The 26,211-nt window shown below is 37.9% G+C and overlaps 1 protein-coding gene across 3 annotated transcripts in view; it reads left to right on the top strand.

The window, feature by feature from the left end:
* npas2 (neuronal PAS domain protein 2) overlaps nt 1-26,211 on the top strand; it is a 62,799-nt gene that overhangs the window by 24,139 nt on the left and 12,449 nt on the right. For all 3 annotated transcript variants that reach the window (XM_057354648.1, XM_057354666.1, XM_057354657.1), the window contains 7 exons: nt 14,028-14,401; nt 14,641-14,697; nt 15,482-15,636; nt 17,425-17,516; nt 18,400-18,489; nt 21,525-21,648; nt 22,395-22,508. In XM_057354648.1, the coding sequence (XP_057210631.1) occupies nt 14,328-14,401; nt 14,641-14,697; nt 15,482-15,636; nt 17,425-17,516; nt 18,400-18,489; nt 21,525-21,648; nt 22,395-22,508 (706 nt within the window). In that variant the 5' untranslated portion in view covers nt 14,028-14,327. The remainder of the gene's footprint in view (nt 1-14,027; nt 14,402-14,640; nt 14,698-15,481; nt 15,637-17,424; nt 17,517-18,399; nt 18,490-21,524; nt 21,649-22,394; nt 22,509-26,211) is intronic.

Here is a 26,211-nt window from a genome sequence, read left to right as displayed (position 1 = left end):
TTTTTGGCTCCATTCAGTGGTTTATGTTTTATTTCTCATAGTCTCATAACTGGGATGAGCAGACAATTAACAACAAATATTACATGCATAAGAACTCTGCGAACTACTGGACCCATATCATTTTTGTGGGTGTCTGTGTGTCACGAGCTGGCGTGGCGGAAAGAACCCAAATGCAGGCGGCAGTTACGGGGTTAACAGAAAGACAAGATTTAATTAACTAAGAAACAAAACAAAAACCCTCGATGGGGGACAAACACAATAACCAAAAATGCTTTTCAAAAGGATAAAGAAAAACTTCCCACTATGGGGCAAAACAGAAACTAAGGCTAAAGAATAAACCAAACTTACAGACCAGGCAAGAACTCGGGGAACAGGTAGACAACGCACACGAAACACAGCACAAGGTACAGGGTTCAAATACATACACAATCCAAGATCACAAGACAATGAAACATGAGGGCAATTTAAAGGGAAGACAAACAAAGGATAATTGATGAGGGCAGGTGGGAAACATAAGACACGGCAGGGAAGCAATACATGAAACGAGAGGGGCGGGGCCAATGACAAGACACGAGAAAACACATGAGATGTCATGACAAACAACTCATGGCTTTCTCACATAGAACCTAAGGGCTCCGTCCCGATCCTGCCACATGACTAGAAATACAGAACTAAGAATGCAGGACTGTGACATCTGTGTGTAACATGAAAAGTTGCTTTTTTTCAGCCACACAAACACGCACGCTCACACACACACTTAAAGCTATATTCAGGAGAACATGTTGTCATGTCATTGATTGTTTGTAAAACTAATGACAAACATGATTTGGAGGCTAAATGCATACATCAGTCACCATCTCTGATAGTATCGTTCTCTTCTGTTCTAACTATGTTAAAGATCGGGTAACACAATCAGTTTCTGCCAATCTCATATTAATCTTGAGTACCTATACAGAAGCACTGCATATGTCGTATCTTCGAAGAGTATTTAGTTTGATCAAATTTATAAAAGAGAGATACAGCTGTACGATTTATTCCGGAAAAAGACGAGCTGCTGGAGGCAGGCAGTGGGATAGAACTACAGCACCAGCACACAACAACACATCATCGCATTAATCCCTTCGTGTTTTTTACATTATGCACATACATGCCGATTGCCAACAAAACACAGACATATGATTTAAGTCCTATTCGCACAGGATTAGTATTATCTGGGGACCTCTGGTCATTTGTAATAATCGCAGAGATTGTCTGTGATCTTAATCCCGTGGGAAACGGCCATGTCTGTAATTTGTCAAGTAAAAATTCCCCCACAAATTACCTACCATATTTTGAAAAACACCGAAGTCCTGTGATAATATTAGTCCAGTGCGAATCGGCATCTCTGCGATTTGAAATTTTGAAGAAGATTTGGCGGGATCGTATCTCATTTTTTCAAGGTTTCTGTGCGCCTTTTCAGTCATCTTTCGCAAAGAATGGAAGCTGCGTTGGAGTGTTTTCACAGTATTTTGGGTGCTGGGTTATGTCGCTACATACCAGACAACAATAATATTGGCAGAGAGAAAATATTCACTGTAAAAAAACATGACAGGATCAGAAGAGCGAAACAAAAAAGAAGGAATATATGGAGATGGATGACATGCATGGCAGCATGCGGTAAGGAACATTCTTCTGTTTACATACAACTACACCTACAACGACAAGACTTTCAAGTAGGGCTGTCAACGGTAACGCGTTAAAGCATGCGATTAATTATTTCAAATTAACGTGTGAAAAATATTTAACGCAATTAACGCAGCATCCGTTTGTTTTGACATCCTTTGTCTAGCGTTACATTATGTAATCACGCTCTTATTCGTGTACAGGCTTTTAAACCACTTAAGCGAGATTTGAAACAGTTGCTTTGACATGTTCAATGAAGATAGTTAGCTTCTAAACTGTGGGACGCGGCAAAACGCAACGCGAGGTCCAGCCTGGTGTGTACAGTAACGGGCTAAAGGCTGCGTCGGTGAATCTCTGTCAGACAGCGCATCCATGTTAAGCTCTCTTTCGTGCCATGTTTAGAAAGAGGGAAGCGCCTTCACGTCATTTTCGGGAGATAAGTCAGTAAATTCGAGTAAAATCACAGAGTTCACTTATCCAGTGCGAATGCGCAACATGATCACAGACAATCTCTGCAATTATTACAAATGACCAGAGGTCCCCAGATAATACTAATCCCGTGCGAATAGGGCTTTAGTTTGACTTTAGTTTGATGCGGTTCATGTCTGGCATCTTTTAGCACTGGGACCGCACCATCTATCAGTTTCAAACAATTTCCAAATCCAGTGTTATATCCACCATTTATATATATATGGATGTAATGATTCACTCAGCTCACGATGCGATGCGATTCACGATTCTGATCTCACGATGAGGTTTAATCACAATTTTTTCACAGAATGAGTTGAGGAAAATTTTAAATGAACAACTGCCCTTTTATAATTTTTCTAATGCTGCACAATTCTTTGTAAAATAAAAATATATTTTATGTCAAATAACAAAACTTAATTGCAGTTTTAAAACAAATTCCAAATCAAATAAAAAATGATTAATACAAAACTCTCTTTAATATATACAAACTAAGACTTTGTCTGTGCTTTTCCTAACTTTTACTTTTTTAAGAAATATCAGCATATCCACGTTTACCAAGGTTGCAGAAAAACAGCGGCCCGTGCTGTTCAAAACATGTACTGCGATTTTTATAACCTCTCAACCGACTTGAATCGTCACATATTATAATCGATTTTCAACCGGCTCAGGGTGAATCTTTACATCCCTATTTATATAACATCCATCACTGAAATGCTGTGAACAAACAGACACACCTAAACTTCACTATAGCAACATTAACGATCTGCAGTTGAAGGCCCACAGCGCAGACAATCTTGATGGTAAGCGGGTCTCGCTCGCCGGTTGGCGTGTGGGCGGGCTCTTTCTTTCGCCTTGCCATGCTTTGAAGTCTGTATCCTTATCTTTAGGCTGAGGAATTAATACTACTGTTAATTCACACAATCATTGTTTTACCGCTCTGTGTGTTATCCTGTCACTGCTGTAACATTCTTCATTGATTTCACCCTTTCCGGAATGCTCCTGGGGCCTCTCTGAACTCCACCCCCCTCATGCACCACCACTACCCAGCAGTGGTGTAAAGTATTGGAGTAAATGTAATTAGTTACTGTACTTAAGTATCTTTTTGGCTACTTTGTAGTTGTACTGAGTATTAAAGATATTAGCAACTTTTACTCTCTACTTGACTACATTTTTGAACAAGTATATGTACTCTTTACTCCACTACATTTGTAATGACTAATGCAATTACACATTACATTTTGCATGGCACCTATCTTTTTTTTGCAGCAGTTTATTTTTGCTACAGAAGAATTAATATTGCCATTTAAAGGGCATTGAAGGTACTTCTTGTGAATTTTGCCCTTACTTCTTTATGTGAATACGAGTGCATTATCAGGTAGTTGACAATCGCTGGCTTTGACTTTTTAATTTTACCTAACATTATTTTATTTATCGTTATATTGAAGAGACCTTTTTGAAGAATGTTGCTTACTTATGAGCACTTGAGCTTAAATGAGACTTGGGTGTTTGTAATAGATGTAGGTTATGGTGTCGACTAGTGTTGTCACGGTACCAAAATTTAGTAGTCGGTACCAATACCAGTAAAATTCACGGTTCTCGGTACCAATTTCGGTACCAAAGCAAAACACCAGTACATGCTAATTGAAACACAATTTTATTAATAAAGCTCATTATTAATATAAATGTATAGAAAGCAATGCATTTTGTATACATGAAGTATACAAGTTAATTGTTCGAAACGGTTGTGTGCTCACTGGGGTCTTTCATGCTGATGAACATCCTCCTCAGTCTGCTGCTGTAGAAGACAAATAGAATAAACTTCAGTAAGTCAACTGACTGAACAAACATGCATATGCAATATTAAAACAAACCTCAGTTTTTATACTGCATTTACACAAGATTACTTACATTAAGGTAACTGTATATTAAAATAATAAATGCAACAGATATATTTTTCTTTAGTTTAAATGTGGCTTTTTAAACCTAATAGAGTTATCTATCCAAGACATACACATTGTAGTCATACAGTTAGTATGCTAGTTTTCTAGCACATAGATTGCAGATAGGCCTATATAAAATAGGTACTGTAAACCCCATCCTGTCCTCCCATTTATTTACCCCATTACAGTTATAAAAGCATTAAATGGTTAATAAGGACACTTGACTGGATTAGCATTGGCGCTAACAAATTAACACGAAACAGGGACGTTTATTTTAACGTAACCTTTAATTTAACATATGATACAACATTCATAATGCAAACGCGAACAGAATTTGAAACTTACCGCTTGAACTTGTTAACTTAAATCCGGATGTTTCCTCCTTTCACAACAAAACTCTGTTAGTTTTCTTCGTGATATGACTTTAATCTGAAGTATTTCTGTGCGCATCTCTTGTGGATCGGCGCCGCGCTTATCCGCTCATCACGTCTTATTGCGTCTATGAAAAGATTCCGACTGACAACCTGTCAGACTGAGCATCAGTACCCGGTTGACCCGGTACGTCGGTGGTACCGGGTCTTATGAAAATGAGGTACCGACAACTTTTTTATTTTTAGGTACCGACTTGGACCGGAAGTACCGGTACTTTTGACAACACTAGTGTCGACCATGATTTGTTGCAATTTTGAGTTGTTCAGTCTTATTATGATTTAAGAAAATAAATGCGATTGCTCTCCTCACGAATCGACTGTTTCTTGTTTTTCACTGACAAGTCTCTTAAGTGTTGAGGACTAGTGCAGCTTTGAGCCTACATTCAGTATGAGTAAAATACTCAAGTACTGTTAAAATCGAAGACTTTTACTGAAGTTGTTTTGGAATTGGTGACTTGTAACTTGTAATGGAGTAATTTTCACTGCAAGTATTAAGTATGGTTTTCACTTAAGTATGGTTTTCAGGTACTCTTTACACCTCTGCTACCCAGTTTGACCCTTGACCTGCTTCTGAACCCAATTACTATTTTTACACACTCTTCAATCTCCTGGCGTGTTTATGTTCATGTTTGTTTGTGTGCATGTACGAGTTGATAAATAACAGACGGAGAGAGACAGAGAGTTAATTTTATTAGACTGATAAAATAATGATCTAACATCTGTACTATGTATGTTTCTTGTGTGCTTTGAGATGTGTGTTTGTCCATGTGCTTGTTTAGATGTTTAGTTGTGGATTATAAGCAGGAGTGTGTGACAGCCCTTCAGGGTGTGTGTAGGATGAAATATGTGCATGTCTCATGAGGTAATAAGGGATCATGAACTTGAACTTTGGACTAAACTGGTATGGGGACCAAATGTCATTTTTGACCTTGTGGGGACATTTCTGGTCCTCATGAGGAAAATAGCTTATAAATCAACTTAAATGGGTCATATGGCGTGAATACATGTTTTTCTGTGTCTTTGGGGTGTTATAAGTTGCCCATGCGTGTATTAGACACGTAAAATTGCAAAAATGAAAGTGTGGGAACAAAAGATGCATTCTATCTAAAAGCGAATGCTCACCCAGACCTGCCAGAAATGCCTCGTGTAACCACACCCCCATGAATCTACTGCATTTTGTGGTATGACTTGACTAAGACCACCCAAATCTATATGCAAGTAAGGTGGGCATACTTGTAAATCTCATTGTATCGTCGCCGCTGCAACCATGTCGTGGAGACGCTGCGTGCCTCTTTGTTTGCCCCTCCAAAAGATGAGACCACTAAAAACGAATGGTTACATTTGATTTACAATACTGTTCCAGAACAGTACAATCCGAATATTCAAGTGTGTGCAGCGCATTTCACAGATGATTGCTTCATGAACCTGGGAGAGATCAAGGCCGGCTGTGCACGAAAGCTTTTGTTAAAAAGTGGGGCAATTCCAACCATTACAACTTCGCAAGGACAGTCTGGCACTTCAGATTCGCAGCCTGTAAGTGTATGTTCATTGTAAAAGACTTTGTTATGGACTAACGCGAGTTGAGTTTGTTGTGTGTTTGTAGCGCATGTTGTTTCTTTGTGTGATCTGCAAATGCAGACACGCGCGCAACGTGAAAAAAGACAACATAAATCCTAATAATCAGTAATTATTTTCCAACTAGAGGCAACAAATGTCGTGTTTATAATGGGGTTTATTGTCTTTGCTGAGTCGTGATGAGACATGGCGTAACACTGGTTGATCACTAATCTTTATAACGTCGTATATAAAAGGTAAAACAGTTAGCTATAGTTTTTAACTATTTAACATAATATTTAAAAAAAAAACTTACAAATCCTTTACATCCTGCTCAAGTCGAGCTGGCAAAGTTGATGTATCGGCTTTTTCCGGATCAGATTCGGGCTCGAAATGATAAGGAAAGTACCGATGACATTTTATCACCTGTCAGTACAATTGCTTGGGAACATGATGTTCCGAATATGGGTAAGAGGCGTTACATTTCCGTCACGCGCTTGGAGTATTCGACCAATCTCTACGCACTGGTTAACTGGCCGATCATGGCACACCTCGCTTTTCAGAGCGATGAGCTTTTGTAAAAAATCTGTACGTTTCAGAGAGGCGGGGCAAAGAGGAGATACAAACATGCACGGTATGTGGAAAATACAGCATTTTTTAACCTTAAATACACGTTGCATTACATTTAAAACAAACCATAATTTTAGTTTTGACATGTCATATCACACCCCTTTAAATTATGCCCTATGTTTATTTGAAAATGTAAAGTTGCTGAAGAGTTTGTGTGAGGGTTAGGCTATTATTTTTACACTGAAAGTATTGTTGTTTTAGATTACTTACTTTGTGTAGTGCATTTAAACAAAATTATAATCTCACTTCAGTCTTGAAGAACTTTGTTTGAGTTAGCCTACATGAATGTGTTAAGGTAAAATGTAGAAATTACTGATAATTTTTGCGGAGCAATTATAGAATAATGTCTATATGTAAATGTTTTAAAAAATATATTTAGGTGAAGAAAAAATGGTCTGTGGCGGAGGAGACAGATGCATGTTTCTAAAGAGGATAGGCCTAAATGTTAAAAATGTAATGCTGCTAATCTTGCATTTCATGATGCTTAAATCAAGAACACACAGTTTTATGTTTGCTTCATTTATTTTTTCTCTTTCAGATCTGTCAGAGGCAAGAACCAGTGGTCTTCAGCCCCCACAAACCAGCCTGGAGCCTGCCACACAAAGCCAGGCAACCTCGAGCTGTGACCCAGTGCGCGTCTTTAACACATACCCAAGCGCAAATAAACATTGCACAAATAAAAAAAACATTAAAGCATGCGTGTTGTCTGTTTTCATTAGAATGCATATTTGTCAGTTAAAGAAGCTATCACCTTGCAAATAGATAAACTTACCCAATACTTGTAATTATATTGATTATTGTTTTTAATGTTTTACTTTTAATTGTGTATTTTAATTGTTGTAAATAATCTTAGTATTAGAGGTAGCCTAAAATCTCATCCATTTTTTTACACCAAAGCACCCGTTAACCTTGTAACTTCAAACAATTAAAAGTTCATATAATTAGGCTAGAAAAGAAAATACTTTATTAATGTAATGAAAATAAGAAATCGCTTTGGAATCTATTTTTAATTTTGATATACTAAACGAAAAAAAAAATATAATATTAAGTAATATTTCTATTTGTCATTATTCCTTTTCAGTTACCAAAAAGGTAAAGAGTACATGGACCTTCACCTTATCTCAAAACTTATATGAGCTGAGACCTGTCGTGATATCTGATCGTAGCAACCGCTCACGTCCATATTGATAAATGCCAACATTAAGTGGAAGCAAGCATACGCACAGTTTCTGGCCTACAATCGTTTGATAAATGACGGCCAGTGTGTGTGTGGAAAGTACCCATAAAACATGGAAACCCAACATGTGAGTCCAATGTCAGTCCATACTGCTGGCTGTAAACAAGTTTCTCAAAATGAACTCAATAACCGTATCACCGGGTGTGTCTTAAGGTGGATTATGTGTGGCCTGTCAGGTAGAAGGAACTAACACACACACTTGCGCGCTTACTTAAATATCTAAATCTAATGTTAATTATAATTGATTAATGATTTTACATCATATATATATATGTATTTTTATTACAAGGGAAGTTGTAATCTTCTCCAACTGTCCCACAGACAGACCAATGATTTTCTATTTAGTGCATCTGAAAACTACATTGTGCATAATATTTGGCTTGGTCCTATTTGACTCGATAAACTGAAATGTACTGTATGAGTTAAATTTAAATGAACTAAAGACAGAGTGTGCGACATAGGCTACGTGTTGTGTTCAAGTATTCAAGTATTTGGGTAAGGATGAGTTGCCTGTTGACAAGACTTTCAAGTCTTTCTGCATAAGAGAGAGATTTTCTTGTGTTTCTGAGTGGCTCCCTTTATGTGGTTCACCAAGTCTCTTCTTTCATTTTTGGATGTGCATAAAAATGCCATAAACAACTTATAAATGTCTTAAATGGTTTACAGCGCTGTTTGTGGTGTAGATAAAATGAAAGTAACATGTTGAGCAGGACATCTTAGTTTGGCAAACTCAGTTCCATTTATATTCAAGTAATTGAATGACATCAATGTTTGTCATACTTTGTTCAAGTGCAAAGCTGATTTTGATTGACCAACTTCATTTACTTTTCATTAAAAAAACTTAATTTTCATTACTCATCCTAAAGTTGCATGTGAACTGATTGATTATCTCTTATATTAAAGTTTTATTGCTGTCGATGTTAAAGGTTTCAGTGTTGGCAGAGAGTTTGATGTTTTCATTATTAGCAGAAAATTGGCTGTGCTTTTTGTTAGCAGACAGTTTGGTGTGTTTGTTTGCTGAGAGTTGGCTGTGTTTATTACTCAGAGTTTGTTGTGTTTTAACAAGCAGAGAGTTTGCTATATCTATAAATAGGCATTTGCTGTGTATATTATTAACAGACAGTTTGGTGTGTTCATTATTAGCAGAAATTCTACTGTGTTCCTTATTTCCAGTGTTTGCTGTGTTTATTATACTCTGTGAAAAGTTATTGCTAGAAGTTGGTTTTTGGATATTTCTGTGCTCATGTTTGATAGCAGTTGGCGGTTTATTAACAATTTGTGAAGAATTTGCTGAGGTTTGGCAGAATGTTTGCTGTACTCATCAGTGGAAAGCTGTATTCATTATCAATAAGGAGTTTTTATTACTACGCAAATGCTGTACTGATAAAGAATACAGCAAACTTTCTGCGGTGTCCTTGTCTCCCTTCGCCTTCATTCTTTCATCACTTTTTTCTGATATATTCTTGAGGGTGAATTATAGATGAATCTTTAGTTCAAAGCATAGGACCACTATTTGTCAAATATGCTTTAGGTTATTCAGAAGCAGCACACATAGAACACACTGTGCATTTGTATGTTCCTCTGTGTAGGTTTATGCATATGTGTGGATAGATGTAAATGTGAATGTATTTTGTTAAGGTGCTGTATTCTTCCATCCATCTCACAGCTACTCATTTTTGCTTGTCGGGTCATGATCACCAGCACTTGATATATAGCAAAGTGTTACAAAAATCATAAAGAATCATATGTTGTGCTCAGAAGCAGACTGAATGTATGGATAAGGTTTGTGTGTGTGTAAGAAAATCATGGCAATCGCTTTCACATTTGTGTTCATTTTCCAAGACCGATGCAAGACCTGCTGTATAGCAAGCCCCAGGCAAAAATATTGATAACAAGGCAGCAAGGCTGATAAAAGCTGAATTTGTTCTGTACACGCATTCACTTGATCCTAAATTAGAAGATTTTCCAAGATTTTTTGTTTACAGACTGACCTCACAGTTCTGTCACTGTGGTGCTTGCGTGTTGCATTGTGAAACATGTTATGTGTGCGTTTGTGGGTGTGAATATAGGTCACTCAGCTCGTACCAGAAGAGGTGCGTGTCTGTGAGAGAATACGTAAGAAGAACTGTCAAAAATCCTAAATTAAATCCACAAACCCCATTAGATTGTGTTTGCGTGTGAGCAAAGATGTTTTAAATAGTTTCAAAAACACAGATTTATCTTCAGGATCCATTTAACAACAGTATTTTTTGCATCTATAGACACGTTTGAAGCAGGAAACCGTTCTATCAGATTATTGATTGTATTTCTCTGCATTCAGAATCTGTATAGCATGTTGGAAGCCCTGCAGCCATGTGCAGCTGTGATGTGTGGGAATGACATATCTCATTACAAACCGTGTGTTCTGAGGGCTGACGGCATATGTGTCCCTAATTATAACCAGCGGTTTTAATGGTGATGTTGCCACCGAACTGTCACATTTGTACTTCCACGTTTAAGATATTCAAATGTGCTTTAAACGGTCCATGGCAAATTACAAAACCTCGAGCAGCATGAACAGACATCTTGAAAGGAACCAGTGAAAAGGGAAGGTGCCGGGGTTTTCCACCCTCTGATTGCAGATTTTTGAGCAAGTCTTTCTTGGAATTCCAGTATGGAATAAATGTCTTCATTACAAACTAAAATCAAATATTAAAGCAGACACATGTAGTTAGACATTAGTAATAGCCCAAGCATCTATGTGTGGTAGAAACGGGCAGAGTGAGCAGAGCGAATGTGATGTGCCATAACCTTACCACTATTAAGGGATAGTTCACATAAAAATTCTTCCATCGTTTACTCACCCTCATGGCCCATTTCCATGATTTTTCGTTCTTGTATGGAACACAAAAGAAGACCGTTGGTAATCAAACAACATTGACCCCCATTGACTTCCATTGTATGGTCACAAAACTACTGAGATATTTCTAAAAATATCTTCTTTCGTGTATCTTCTTTTATGTTCACTGAAGAAAGACAGTAATACAGGTTTTGAGCGACATGAGGGTGGGTGCATGATGGTCAAATTTTTATGCGAACCATCCCCTAAACTACTGACATCATAGGGGCCATTCACATTTCGCGTCTTTTGCACGCGCAAATTCGTTATTTTAAATGCAGATGCGCAGCAACCACGCTCAAATAGGGAGTGATGCGGTCACGACACGCATGCGGTGCGGCGCATTCATTTATGCCGCATCGAGATGAAAATATTTCAACTTTTCAGAATGCCGCACGTGCACCACAGGTCATGTGACAAGAACCAACCAACCAATATAGACAAGCTCAGTGAAGATGGAGACACAGACGATCACAGCATAAATAAATCGGGTAGCAGAGTTATTGCAAGGTATTTTCTGTGCATATAATCCACATATCCCCTGTTTATACCTCCTCGTCTCAACGGCTAGCGTGGCCCATGGTTGCTTAGCAACGACAGATGCCTGGAGAGCGCAAACTCCTAGCTAGGCGCTTTGGAAAAAAGGAGAAAGCAGTGCCGCTCGCGTTTTTTGATGCTGGCTGTAAATGGTTTTAGAATATGAATCGCACCATAATTTGACTGTTGTTCTGACAGCGCTTGTGCTGTTATCAGTTACATTTATGCCATAAGCAAATAAGTTCTTACTACTTATAAGTCATACATAAATGGCAGCCAAAAAACACAATGCTTGTTAAGTGAGGCCTTTAATTGCCAGGAATCTCATAAGAAAACAAAAGATTCATTTGGTAACTGAATTAAATCTATGACCAGTTCTCTCTAGACATGCTCTAATCCTCTCAATGACTGGTAAAATTCTGTGCCAAGATTCCTCATTATTATAGTCTAAACACACACACGCCACTTTGGCTGATCTATTAATGCATAAGCACAATTGGGTTTTACCTGCATTGGGTGTATTGTAGTGGTTCTCAGGTGGTTTGGCTTTGAGACCAAGACTATGCATTGTAGAAGCTTGTCACGTAAAAGAAAACAAACATCCATTATTGAAATCTATTTTATTATTTAACTTTTTACGAGGCTATAATTTAACACAGAAAACAGATGTTCTTCTGACTGATGGATTAAAAAAGACTTGGGTGCAGGGACAGGGAATGGAAGAGGGTATAAGCAAGGTAGCTGGAAAATGAATGAATCAACCAGACTGCTCTGATATTTCTCTTGGTTTTGTTGGTAGATGTCTTTAATCAGCTGAACATCATATGACTGTAGTCTGATTGACATTTACTGCCTAAAAGCAATGCTTGATTTGGTTTAAAAAATGAATGCATGTCATGCAACTTGTCCGTGTTGACATCTGACTGATTTACTTTCTACTAGCTGAAGGTAGATTTTTGCCGAAATACTGTAAAGTTTGATTGGATGTGCTAGTTTCACCAACAAATGACATGGGAAGCGCTTTTTCCTTCCTTTTCAACGCTAAATGTCCAGTGTATGAAATTTGTGGCATCTAGCTGTGAGGTTGCGAATCGCGACCAACGGATCACTTCACCCCTCCCTTCCGAAGCACTACGGCAGCTGACACAGGACTAAGATGTTATCACGTTTTTGCTTCTTTGCCGATGGGGATCACGTATTTACGAAACGCACTCTGTAAAGCAGTTTGTCCATTTAGAGCTACTGTAGAAACAACATGGCGAATTCCATGTAAGGGGACACGCGGTGTATTTAAATAGATAGGGATGCACCGATACCAGTATCGGGCCCGATACTAAGCTCTTGTACTCGTACTTGTACTTGTAAAAATGCACCGATACCTCATGTGACATAACTGACAGAACTGACTGAAATATTTTGTGAAATTTGCTTCGAAAGTTGTGACAAGCACATAAAATTGTTTGTCAATATGAAGCTATTCTACAGTATTTTTATTAGTCTCACTGTGTTGTGAAAAGGTACAGGCATTGGTACAGTCAATAAAAATGGTATCGGTGCATCCCTATAGATAGAAATAGCACATTCTAAAGTAATAAAAACGTAACGCTTCATTTCGTCTTTATAATACACCTCTCGGGGCAGTCGTGGCCTAATGGTTAGAGAGTTGGACTCGTGACCAGAAGGTTGCCGGTTCGATTCTCAGGGCCGGCGGGTAACGACTGAGATGCCCTTGAGCAAGGCACCTTAGCCTATACTTGCTCCCCGTGATAGCTGCCCACTGCTCCGGGTGTATGTGTGTTCATGACTTGCTGTGCGTGTGTTCACTACTCTCTGGATGGGTTAAATGCAGAGGTCACATTTCGGGTACGGGTCACCATATCTGACTAATAGGTCACTTTCACTTCACTTTCACTACTGTTTCGTTTGAGAGGGGAGTACTAAAATACTCTTTGCCATTGCTAGGGTATTCACAAGCATACGCACACACTCTCTCTCCGTCTCAAACACTTTGTTGCTCCCTCCCTAACTGATTCTTGTTCTCCCACTTTTTCTCTTTCTTCCTTTCTGTTGTGTTTACACCGATTATAAAGAGGTCGGTGTAAAGGATGTTTCTAGGTCACGGCACTCCTTGTCGATGCGATGTTTCCTATGGGTTGTGCCAATACTGCATTATAGTTTAAGCCAGGGTGCCATCACGATGCCTGCCGCACGCTTTTTATTTTCTTCGTCATCAGATGGCGCATTCAACATTTTTAATCCAGAACTTGATAAAGTGAGTAAGCAGCATAGTCTGAGTGTTTGAGACGCGGTCTAAAGCGGAAGGGTTAATAATGGGACTAAGATGTATGATTTTAATAATTCGACAGAAAAGTGCTATGATACACCCAAAAACTTAATTGTGACTAAGTTTAGTGTGAGAAATGAGTGCTGTGACACATCACAGTGGATGATAAGCAGGTTTTGTGTTGCAGTGACCATCAACACATTCTTTGGTTTCGGTTACTGTAAGGGTGCAAAAGAACAATTTCTATTCATCAAACTTAGATTTATCAAATGCACAGCCTGTGATATTACACAACTTAATCAGTATGAATTCCAGGAGCTTTGAAGTGAATTTAATTTTATATATTCATTGTCAACAAATGGACATGACTACGAGCTATAACAAACTTTATTTTCTTTCACAGGTTCTGTAGTCTGAACAACTAACATCATGGAGCAAGAACAGAGTTTTAGTGACAATTGACAGTATCTTGATGATAAGCTAGTGTTTGGCATTTTGGTACTGGCAAGCCGTAAGGACAAGCAGCAGGCATTGGCTGCCAGTCATCAGTAGAGGGACACCGGCTGCTAGCCATTGGAGATTTGTTAGTAGTGGCTAACCACTTGCATTCGGTGGTTAGCGTGTGGCCTCTATTAGGACTTCTGTGGGTGTTTTGAGCATAGAAGACACGAATGGGACACAACAGCCTTCACAGACGGCCTGAATGGGAGAAGGAGTGAGCATGGACAACCTTTCAGAGTTTGGAGGTCTTTGTCCGTCCAGCCAGAGGGAATGGGAGTGAGTATACACTGCTGTTATACATTAGTTCACCCATAAACTGAAACTTGTTAATATTGACCCACATGTTATTGGAGTTAGTTTAGGAAGCCATGTAGAATAGTACCAAGTATTATGGAAGAAATGACAAAATACAAGCTTATGAATGCAATATGACAAAAGTTTCATTTTTATGTGACTTATATGTTATTTGAAGTGATGCTTTCAATTGTAAAGACAAAATTTTGCTCTGATTGCAGCACAAGCAGTTGTGTGGATGATTTAATGGATGAAGATGAGAAGGACAGAGCAAAGAGGTACTTTGTGTGTGCTCTGCTGTGTGTGTCCATTACATTGTTACATTATTATCGTGGGATATTTGTTGATAGCAAAACACTGCAGTAGACCGAAAACTTGTGAACTTTAATTAAGTTGAGAGACTTTCGCTTTCACACCTACCATATCTGCCTGTCACGCTTCCTTTCACTCGAAATAAAAGACTTCCTCATGATAGGAAATGGCAAGGGGTTAATGGATTTTTTAAAAGCTAATTTGTAAGTTGTAAGTTCTTCAATGAAGTGAGGAAAAATAATCATTCTTTGTCAAATTTTCTTTGACAAAGCAAATTAATAAAATGGAAACATAGTTACTGTGCACTGCATTCAAAGGTGTTTATATAACTATTGTATCTTTACCATATATTTCTTCTTGATTGTATGTTTCCCCAGGATATGTTGATATGTAGCCCCAGCTAATTCCCACCCATCATGTACAATACGGGTGTGCAGAATGTCTACTGTATGTAATGAGGTCAAGATTTAAGATGTGCTCCATTTCACCGTAATTCTCTGTAGTTATCTAAGGTTATCTGAGGAAATCGCGCACACATTATCTTCACCACAGACACACATTTTCTCTTTGTGTATAGCCGTATTTTCAGGGTCAATATGTTAGTAAAAATAACCTTTTATAATGTGTTTTATACAATTTTTGTATAATTCTATAATGGTTATTATATTGTGTTTTACATATGCAGTAGATACCCAGAAACTCTGTGTCATAAACAATTTGAGTGTCATCTCTCTCTCATTATCTCCACAGGGCGTCCCGTAATAAATCAGAGAAGAAGAGGCGAGACCAGTTCAATGTTCTTATTAAAGAACTGTGTACTATGCTGCAGGGTCAAGGTCACCCTCGCAAGATGGACAAATCCACCATCCTGCAGAAAACCATTGACTTCCTGCAGAAACAGAAAGGTCAGGGAAATGATCAAGGTTTTTTTGTAGTACAAATGGTATTGGGTGTTAAACATTGGATAAAGGTCATAAAAAATAAATAAGCCTAGTTGAATGCAGCCACGTACCCCTCTTGAACCACAGAGACAAATGTAATCTGATCGAAAATGATTACATTGTTATATACGTTGTATTAAATGCTTTGGTTCACCTAGGCGTCCCTAAGGTGTACTATCATATTAAACTGGTGATGTCTCACTGCCTTCATTTGTGGTAATAATATTTATTTTGTTGTATTTTAAGTACTGAGATATCCTTGTAGAACCAGGGTCCAAAAACAACACTTTGCTACACTTGAAGAGTTCATTTGCAAAATGAGATAACTATTTTTTTTAATCATGTTTTTATTATGCATGTTTTTATTATGCATAATTAAAAAACAAATTAAAAGGGTCTTATCTGTTTGTGCAAATAAAATCTTCTTTTAGCAGTCATTGGACAGCTTACATTTCTTAAAGGAATAGATGACCCGAATATGACTTACCCTCATGCCAACCCAGATGTATATGAATTTGAGAGTTTGCAGACAGGCAAGAACCAATGAGATTCAAAGTTATTGATGTCCCACCATATTGAATTTGTGTTCCGATCTGCTTCATTACATTAATGCACAACGTATCACTTTGGCTAAATAAGCTCAAAATATTAATAGTTATCTCTGTTAAATATATTGTTTTGCTTTAGGAGACATTTATCCACCCCCTTGAAGTCATTTGGATTACTTTAATGATGGCTGTGTGTGTTTTGGGGGCCTTACTACTATGAGCACTGTAGAAGAAGATAATATGATGCCATTTAAATATAAAATTATTCTTTTGTGTTCAACTGAACAAAATAAGTCATACATCTGGGGTTAAATGAGGTTAGATGAGGGTGAGTAAATGTAGGAAGTATTGTCATTTTTAGGTGAACTATCCCTTTAGTAAATGAATTTTCACATTTTCCTTTAAATGAAATAAAAACCTTTTTTTAGACATCTGATTTGCCAATGAGCTAATAACTGACAGAAGAGCATGGTTTATTTGGTAAACTGATTTTAAGGAGACAAGTTCTTTTTTTGAAACTATTACTTGACCAAAAGGTCTGTGAACAAGTCAAACATTTATTTCCCCCACAAAAAAATCCCCCCAAATATAGCTTTACAAATACCAAATAGAGCCATAGTTTCTCCTGTTAACGTATCAGTTGTAGAAGGTGTTCGACATTGTATGTCTTTGATTTGAATTGCTCACCTAACATCATTAAGGGTCACATTACCATCTGATTATACCATGTCGACTCTATTGTAAACCAGTAAATGACCCACTGGTGAGTTGGCGAGATGTTTTATTGGCTCTGCGCAGCCAATTTTTAGTCGGTGTTAATTTTACACCTTGGTTAAAAGAGAATATATTTTTCTGCATCTCTTGGTCTTCATCTGAGGGGAGCAAACTGCTTCAAGCTTCTAAGCGTGCCTCTGCCTCAACACCTCTGTGTACCAGGAGCTGCTCTGTTATGGGCCTAAATCCATATCCTGTCTGAATCCAGGCCACAGCTGTCAGGCCGTCGGCAGGACGTTTAGTGGCTCCTATAAACAGTTCTGTCATGTCCAGCTTCCCCCATAATTCCTTGCTGCTTGATTTCCATTTCTTTCCATTTTATCCGTTCCATCCAAACTTAGCCCACAGAATCAATTTTCCAGAATTCCACAATTGCGCTTTATGTTCTCACGGCATTCCAAAACCTTTTCCCTGCTTTGATGTTTTTCAGACATCACAGCTCAAACGGAATCCTGTGAGATCCGGCAGGACTGGAAGCCCTCTTTCCTGAGCAATGAGGAATTCACCCAGTTAATGCTGGAGGTAACCGTCATGTCCACCTCATCCACTTTAAGTATTTTCCTAATCCTGTGGGAATACTTTGCCCTTTAGCTGTAGTTAAGTACTGGGCTGTCAACACATTGTGTATTTTACTAGGCTGTGAGATGCCTTACAGAATTGCTTCTGGCTAAAGGTGTAGCCTACTTTGAAGGAAAGTTAAATGTGTTACAAATAAAGACAACTCGTACAAATCTTTCTTTAATCTGACAGCAGAATTAGTGCAGGAGTCTGATCCCTGCACACTTCTTTCCTATAGCCTAAAACAAAAGTTGAGCTGTGTATGGGGAATGTTTGAATTATTCGCACATCAAGGAAATATTCACACTTCTCTCTGTCCCAAGTCTGATATACTAAAACATCCATGTGGATGCAACTACAAAACAGAGTTTTATGTAGTTTTCTATACATATAGAATTGATTTACATGCTTTGTTGTGAATAAAGTTGTTGCTCTGTCTGCAATTCCTCCGATTGTTCTATGGATTTTCTTAAAGGAATAGTTTACTCAAATGAAAATCACAGCATTGTCACGCTTGTGCATATTGGCACATAAAATGCGTTGAGACAGGTTTGGAGCGAGGTTTGGAGTAAATTTCAATTCAAGTTTTTACTTCAAGTTTATTTATGTACTTTTTTACAATGTTGTATTGTTTCAAAGCAGCTTTACATCAAAAAGAAATTATAAAAGAGGAAAATGTATAGAATACACACAGAGGAATTCATGGTGTCATCGCAAAAAACGGAAACTTTTCTTAAGACTACAGGACATGTTGCCAGGGAATATGATATATGCCAATTTTGGGGGACTAATCCTTTGTGACAGTATTTGCTAAATCATAAAATCGTTGTTTGTTTTGTTATGGCAGGCATTGGATGGATTCCTGATAGCTCTAACTACAGATGGGAACATCATATATGTTTCTGATAGTGTCTCCTCTCTCATTGGTCATCTGCCGGTAAGTCGGGACGGGGTTTGGGTTGGTTTTGGGAAAAGTGATGTTGTGCAAAAAACTAAAAAGTCTTGATTCTTTACTTATTAGATCAGTGGTTCTCAAACTGGGGGCTGGGGCCACAAGATGGATCCAGGGGCCACAGTTTTTGTGGCATTTTATGAAATGTTGAAATTTATCCTAAGTTTTGTGCAATAAACATCAGAAAAATAAAAAGAACTAAACAAAAGAATTGATATTCCAGCATTGTATAATTAAATATTGTTTAGTCTAATTAAAATTCTAAGTTTAAGATTATACGTCTTTTTTGGGGGGAGGCACAAAGCGATGCACTGTACACAAAGGTTGAGAACCACTTTATTAGATGAATTCTGCATTTTAATAATTAGTTTGCCAAAATCATGATATTAAGAATGCAATTGTCATGCTTTTCTAAACTTAGATAAGACAGCCCACACACAGCAGATTTTCTGTAGGCTGTGGACAACAGCCCTCAGAAATCGCTTCATATTTTGAGGACTTTTAATTGTAACTTTAAATGTCTTATTTGTATAGTGTCTAAAAATCATGAAATGTCAAAAATGTGTTTTTTATCTGATTCAAATGACATGGCTTCACGTATTATAGAAAAAGTAAAATAAAAAGCAGCTGGCTGTGTCAGTTCATAAACTAGAATCAATATACAGCCACAGAGAAAATTAAGAGACCGTTTAAAAGACCATTTTCAGTTTTTCTGAATTTACTATTTATAGGTACAGTGAGGGAAATAAGTATTTGATCCCCTGCTGATTTTGTAAGTTTGCCTACTTACAAACAAATGAAGGGTCTATAATTTTTATGGTGGGTTTATTTTAACTGATAGACACAGAATATTTAAAAAAATCAGGGGAAAAAAATGTTATATAAAGGTTATAAATTGATTTGCATTTCAGTCAGTGAAATAAGTATTTGATCCCCTACCAACTAGCAAGAATTCTGGCTCCACAGATTGGTTATGTGCCTATATGGACCACAGATTAGTCCTGTCACTTTAAGAAAGTACTCCTAAATCAGCTTGTTATGTATATTAAAGATGCCTGCCAACAGAATCTGTATCTTCCAGTTCAACCTCTCCACCACCATGGTCCAGACCAAATAGGTTTTAAAGGATGTCAGCGACAAGATTGGAGACCTGCACAAACCTTGAATAGGCTACAGACAGAAGCTTGGTGAGAAGGAGACAACTGTTGGTGTGATTATTTGGAAATAGAAGATATACAAAATAACTATCAAATGCCCTTGTTCTGGAGCTCCCTGCAATATTTCCCCAATGGGGTAAAGATGATCATGAGAAATGTTAAAGATCAGCCCAGAACTACACGGAAGAAGCCTGTTAATGATTTCAAGACAGTTGGGAACACAGTTAGCAAGCAAAACATTGGTAACACATTGGTAACACGCTATGCCACAGTAGACTGAAATCCTGAAGCACCCGCAAGGTCCTCCTGCCCAAGAAGGCCCGCCTGGCTCGTCTTAAGTTTGACAATGAACATAAAAATGATTCAGAAAAGGCTTTGGCGAAAGTGCTGGCACTGCTGTGAGACCAAAATGGACTCCTGTGTTTGGAGGGAGAGAAATGCTGACTATGAGCCCAAGAACATCATGTCTACAGAGAAGCACAGTGTTGGAAACATTCTGCTTTAGGGCTTTTTCTCTGCTACAGGTATACAGGATGACTTCACCGCATTGAGGGGCTGAGGGACGGGCCCATGTACCGTAAAATCTTGGACGAGAACCTCCTCCCCTTAACTAGGTCACTGAAGATGGGTCATGGATGAGCCTTTAACATGACAAAGACGCAAAACATATTGCCAAGACAACCAAATAGTGGCTTAAGGAGAAGCACATTAAATGTCCTAGCCAGTCTCTAGACCCTAGTCCTATAGAACCTCTGTGAAGGAGGCTAAAACTCCAATTTGCTGAGCGACAGCCAAGAAACCTTAAAGATTGACAGAGGAGTGGACTAAATGTATCCGGACACATGTGCAAACCTGGTGACCAACTATCAGAAATGTCTGACCTCTGTGCTTGCCAACAAGGGTTTCTCCACAAAGTACAAAGTTATGTTTTGCTTGGGGATCAAATACTTATTTCACTGACTGAAATGCAAATCAATTTATAACCTTTATATAACATTTTTTTCCCCTGATTTTTTTTAATATTCTGTGTCTATCAGTTAAAATAAACCCACCATAAAAATTATAGACCCTTCATTTGTTTGTAAGTAGGCAAACTTACAAAATCAGCAGGGGATCAAATACTTATTTCCCTCACTGTATGTGTTCAGGTACAATTTTTGTTTCATTCTGTGAACTACTAACAATATTTCTACCAAATTTAAAATTTTGTTTGCAGAAAATAAAACTGGAGAAACAGGTCAAAATAACAAAAAAGATGCTCTGTATTATTTTCAGACCTCAGATACTGCAAAGAATGCATGTTCATATTCACTTTTAAGCAATACAACAGTAATATCTGTAACTGTATTTAGGAAAATTCCAAAATTATTTTTTATGTAATAACCTCAGTCTTTCACATTGCTGTTGTCACTCCATAGGTTTGATTTTGTTGACATTTGGAATGGTCTCTTAATTTTTTTCCGCGCCTGTATCTCTCTTCCTAATGCTAAAAAACAGAAAATCAAATCCATCCACATTACAATAAAACTGTCTTACGTATTCTGCTTTTGTTGTTATATTCCTATAATGGTCAGTTGCATCACCATCATGCCCTTTGACCTTATTAAACAAGGGCTTAGCAGACCTCTGTCGAGCAAGAGAACAGCCTGCGGTCAGGAAGCTCTTAAGGTTATGTCTGGCCGTTGTTATGGATTCATCTGCTCTGACTGTCCTAATAGTCTCATGATTTTGAAGCAATAATGCTTTACAATTGTTGTGATTTATTCAGATATTGTAGGACTATAATGATCAAGCTTTTGAGGTTTTATAGGTAACAAATAAGGTTGTACATAAGATGTTGCCATGGATACTGTTGTGTCTCAGTCAGATATGGTGGACCAGAACATTTTGAACTTCCTGCCAGAGCGAGAGCACGGAGAGGTGTATAAACTTCTGTCATCACACATGCTTCTGACAGAGCCTTCTGCCGTCGACCTTATCAACAGCAGTGAGTATACAAAGACACAAAATGCTCACTTTAACATATAGATTTAAGTTTATGTACTGTATTTTCACACAAAGACTCAGATGACCCCTATCAAAATGACAAAGTAGAATCTTTATGATTGGCCACCTGTAATATACTGCGAGTCAGTGCTCTGTTATTAGCTGACTGCAGTGTGCTCTATGATTAGACTCAAGTCTAATTATAGAGTCTCTCTGTGTGCACTGTAATACAGATTATCTGTTACAACACTGTCATAATCCCATACATAGCTCTTACCCTGACCCCAATCCCTAAGAGAGAAAGAGAGAGAGAGAGAGAGAGAGAGAGAGAGAGAGAGAGAGAGAGAGAGAGAGAGAGAGAGAGAGAGAGAGAGAGAGAGAGAGACCGGTAGAAAGAAACAGACTGAATAAGAGAGTCAGAGAATTATTAGATGAAAATGACAAATTGATCTTGGCCGATCGCTCTGTTCATACTGGTCACACTTAGTTCAGTGCCCCCCCCCCCACACACACACACACACACACACACACTGTGCTCAGGGTCTGTCAGGTCATTGTACTCTATTTTAGGCTAATCATCAAAGGCACACTGGGGCCACAGCCATAATAGACCATTAAACTCAACCTTGAGTGTTTGTGTGTCTTGACAACTGAATTGCTCTGTTCTTATAGCTGCTAACAATGTCTTTCCTTCCTGTTTTTCTTTCCCCTATTCTCTCTCTCTCTCTGCCTCTCTCTAATCATCAGGTGAGACGCACATCGAGTTCAGCTGTCATTTAGCGAGAGGGAATGTTGACCCAAAAGAACCGCCAACTTACGAATATGTCAAATTCGTTGGAGATTTTAAGTTTCATAACAATGGTGGGTTTTTACATCAGCCGACTCACACACAACACCAACCGAGCTGATTCATGCACAGTCTGTTGAATCATACGGCTCTCATCGCATGCTGTGCGCAAGACAGCGTTTTCAGTAAGCGTGTATTTGTCCTGCTGTCCATTTGGAGTGGGAACATTTGCATTCGACAAGATTATTGTGCCGTCTCCTCATTTGCTTGTAGAATGTCATTGCGATGTCACATTTAGATTTGAAAATCAAAATCATGTTTTGATTTTGAAGAATCTGGCAAACATGCTGTTAACAAAACCATGTTAGCACCATCAATGGACATTCAGTAATTGTAATTTTTTCAGAATGTAATGTTTTTTTTCTGGAATTTATATGAACGGTGTTGCAATTAGCTTATAGAGGTTTTTAATGGCTGATATTGAGACCACGGTGGCCTACCTAGTTTACTTCTACAGCTTGACCAATCAGCTTGTAGGACCAGAACAATACATAGTACACATTTATACAGTACAAATAAACTTGTAAACTAATTTTTAGACTGAACATTGTTTATTCTTATATAAATGCGTTATGCGATTTAAAAGTCCAGTGTAGGAAAATTAGTGGCATCTAACGGTGAGGTTGCGAATTGCAACCAATGGCTCACTCCACCCCTCCCTTTCGAAAGCACTATAGTGGCTGACCTAGAACAAAGATGTCATCACGATTTCGCTTCTTTGCCAAAGAAGGTAGCGTATTTACGAAACACGCTCTGTAGTGCAGTTTGTTCATTTAGGGCTGCTGTAGAAATTCCATGCAAGGGGATGCAAATTGTATAATATCAAAGGTAAACATTTCTAGTAATTGTGCAGTTAATTTTCATATTGTAATTTCAGAAAGTTTGAAATATTCTTCCTCTCCCGAAATTTTGTCACTACTGAAACACAATAAAAATTTAATAAGAAGGATATTAAGATTTTGTTTAAATCTACTTTTTAAATATATTTTTGCTATTTTTAAAAAATGTTTTCACATGTAAATCAATAACAGTTACAATTTTAACAATATTACGAGTGTAATTTATGAGATTTGTTGTATTTTGAATCCAATCTTTCTTTGTAAAAGGCATACAATTGATCATACTGGTATTCAAAGTTAAGGATTCTTTAGTTTATATACAGTATACATTGAACCAAACACTATTATAACATCTTAGTTGATAATTTAATATGCTTTATTTTTGACAAAACATCCCATGTTTCGGTCGTGACACAAACATTTTCAGTAGTGATGGTAATGTTTTGGTAGTGATCACAATATTTAAAGAGTACATTCCTCGAGATCATAAAAAATACATTTCATGAAGTGTTTAATTTTGCCGTGTTTGAATGTAAGCAATCTGCCAAGTTGTAAATCCGAAGGTGAACGAATAACAAAGTTATTAGCTTATAAAAAAGGTAATCGACTCTGAATCACGCGAACAAGCCATGACCTGTCCGAATCTTTAACCACAATGTACCTACGTCACTAGAAAAATCCCCGCCTACTGACTGCGAAAACTTAACTCTCTCCTCCCCAAACACTGTACTAGCTCGTTCGTGACGTGTGCATCATGTCTAAGAGAAGCTGTGTTCTATGTAGTGAAACTAAGTCAGTCTTATTTTCACTACCAAAGGAAGAACTTCTGAGGAAAAAATGGTTACTATTTATTTTTCAAACGACACCAAAGGAGTATAAACCGAACGTTTTACTTTGCGCGCGTCATTTTACCGAAGATTGCTTCATCAATCTTGGCGCCTTTACTGCAGGATACATTAAACGTCTTTCCTTAAAAGATGTTGCAATACCAACTTTATTTGGACCTGTAAGCTCCACCGAATCACAACCTGTAAGTGTGACTCTTTATTTTTGTCTTTACTTAAAATTAAATTTGTGTGACGTTATCTCATGTCTGTGTTTAGCTAACGTTACCGTTATTTTTGGGGTTGTTACTGTTTGTTTACCTAACGTTAGCTATAAACTCGTTGCGCTAATGTAAGTGTTCAACCATATTAACTCGCAAAGTCTTTATTTCAAGAACTGCGTGGTGTACTATAGTTATAATAACATCTGAAGATACGAACACCGTACACTGTATGCCGTGATAACTAACTGTTACAAGAGAAGTGTCTAAAACAGTCCTTTTTCTTACTGGCATCTGTATAAGGATTAAAGAATGATTCGTCAGACTCGGGCTCGAACTGGTAAGGTAAAATCGACGCCATCTCTCTCTATACACTGTTAATATCCAACCACCTGCAAACCGTAATACAGCAGTAATGATAGGCGGTCCATTTGCGACACATGCTGAACGCGTTTGACCAATCACAGCAGACTAGACCATCTGACCAATCACAGCAGACTAGACCATTGACCAATCACAGCAGACTAGACCATCTGACCAATCACAGCAGACTACACTATCTGACCAATCAGATCAGACTACGCTGGCGGAAAGGGGAGATTACACAGATGAATCGCGGAACGAATCATTTGAGAGTCAGTCAAGAAGTAAGGTAATAAAAACTGCTTATTATTACGAAATAATAGTATTTTTACATCATGTATGTACATAAACTTGTTGTCGGACACTCCATAAACCAAAATAAGCCCTTAAAAATATTGAGGAATGTACTCTTTAATTTGCACAGCTGAATCAGACTTTCAACATTTTATGTTAATACAAATAACTATGTTGCACATACGCAGCCAGCACATTGATCTTCACACACATCTGACGGTGAAAATCTAATAGAAAACCTAAAGCTCACATACTATATCACTACTAAAACATATTAAAATACGAATTATTTGCATAACTGTACTGACTTTTGTTTATTTCCCCAAATAAAGGATTAAGTGTTCTTTTTGTCACTTAGAAACAATTTTTGAATACTTTTGAGCCTAGCTCAAATATGCTAATCAGCACATGGTTAGCAAGCAAAGTTCTGAACAGATGTACACACAAAAAAAATATGTATGGAATAACGCCCAAAAAAGTTTGATTAATTGCAGAAAAAAGATGTTTGGAAGTGACGTTCCTTAAAGCAGTGTTTCCCAACCTTTTTTCTGCCGCGGCACAGTTTTAATTTGCAAAAAATTTCACGGCACACCAGCATCAATTAACCACTAAAATATAACAAAATGGCACAAAACTGCATTGCTTTAAATTGCTTGTTAAGACAGCATATTATAATAAACGTAGTACTCACATATGATGTCAATGTGAAACTTGAGCTTGTTTTGATGAACACAAAGATGATATCCTCGCTGGAATTGATGACAACGACACACGGAGCTCTTGGTCAACTGCTCTCAATCTTTCTCTATTTTTGTTCTTTATATAAGTCAAACTGGAAAAGCTGAGCTCACATAAGTAGGTTGTGGAAAAAGATAACAACACTGAGATTGCACTGTCTGCAATGACTGGGTACTCTTTGGCAGCAGTCAACCAGAAACTGTCCAAAGGTAGGTCACTGAATGTAATTTTCAAACCACGGTCCTGTCTCATTTCAGTGAGCTGCTCTTGTTGCTGCAGCGACAGTCCATTTGCGTTATCCATTGCAGATGAGCTAAATGGGTCTCGAACCCAGTCAAAGGCTTCAGGTGATGTTAAGGGGAAATAAAAAGAGAATTTTTCTTCGAGAGTTGATAGATGCTTACAAATTACCTCACACAATGCCGCAAAGTTGTCTGA

Source organism: Triplophysa rosa, linkage group LG2 (assembly GCF_024868665.1).
Source record: "Triplophysa rosa linkage group LG2, Trosa_1v2, whole genome shotgun sequence".
In the NCBI taxonomy this organism is placed as follows: domain Eukaryota; kingdom Metazoa; phylum Chordata; class Actinopteri; order Cypriniformes; family Nemacheilidae; genus Triplophysa; species Triplophysa rosa.
This window is presented reverse-complemented; position numbering and strand designations above follow the sequence as displayed.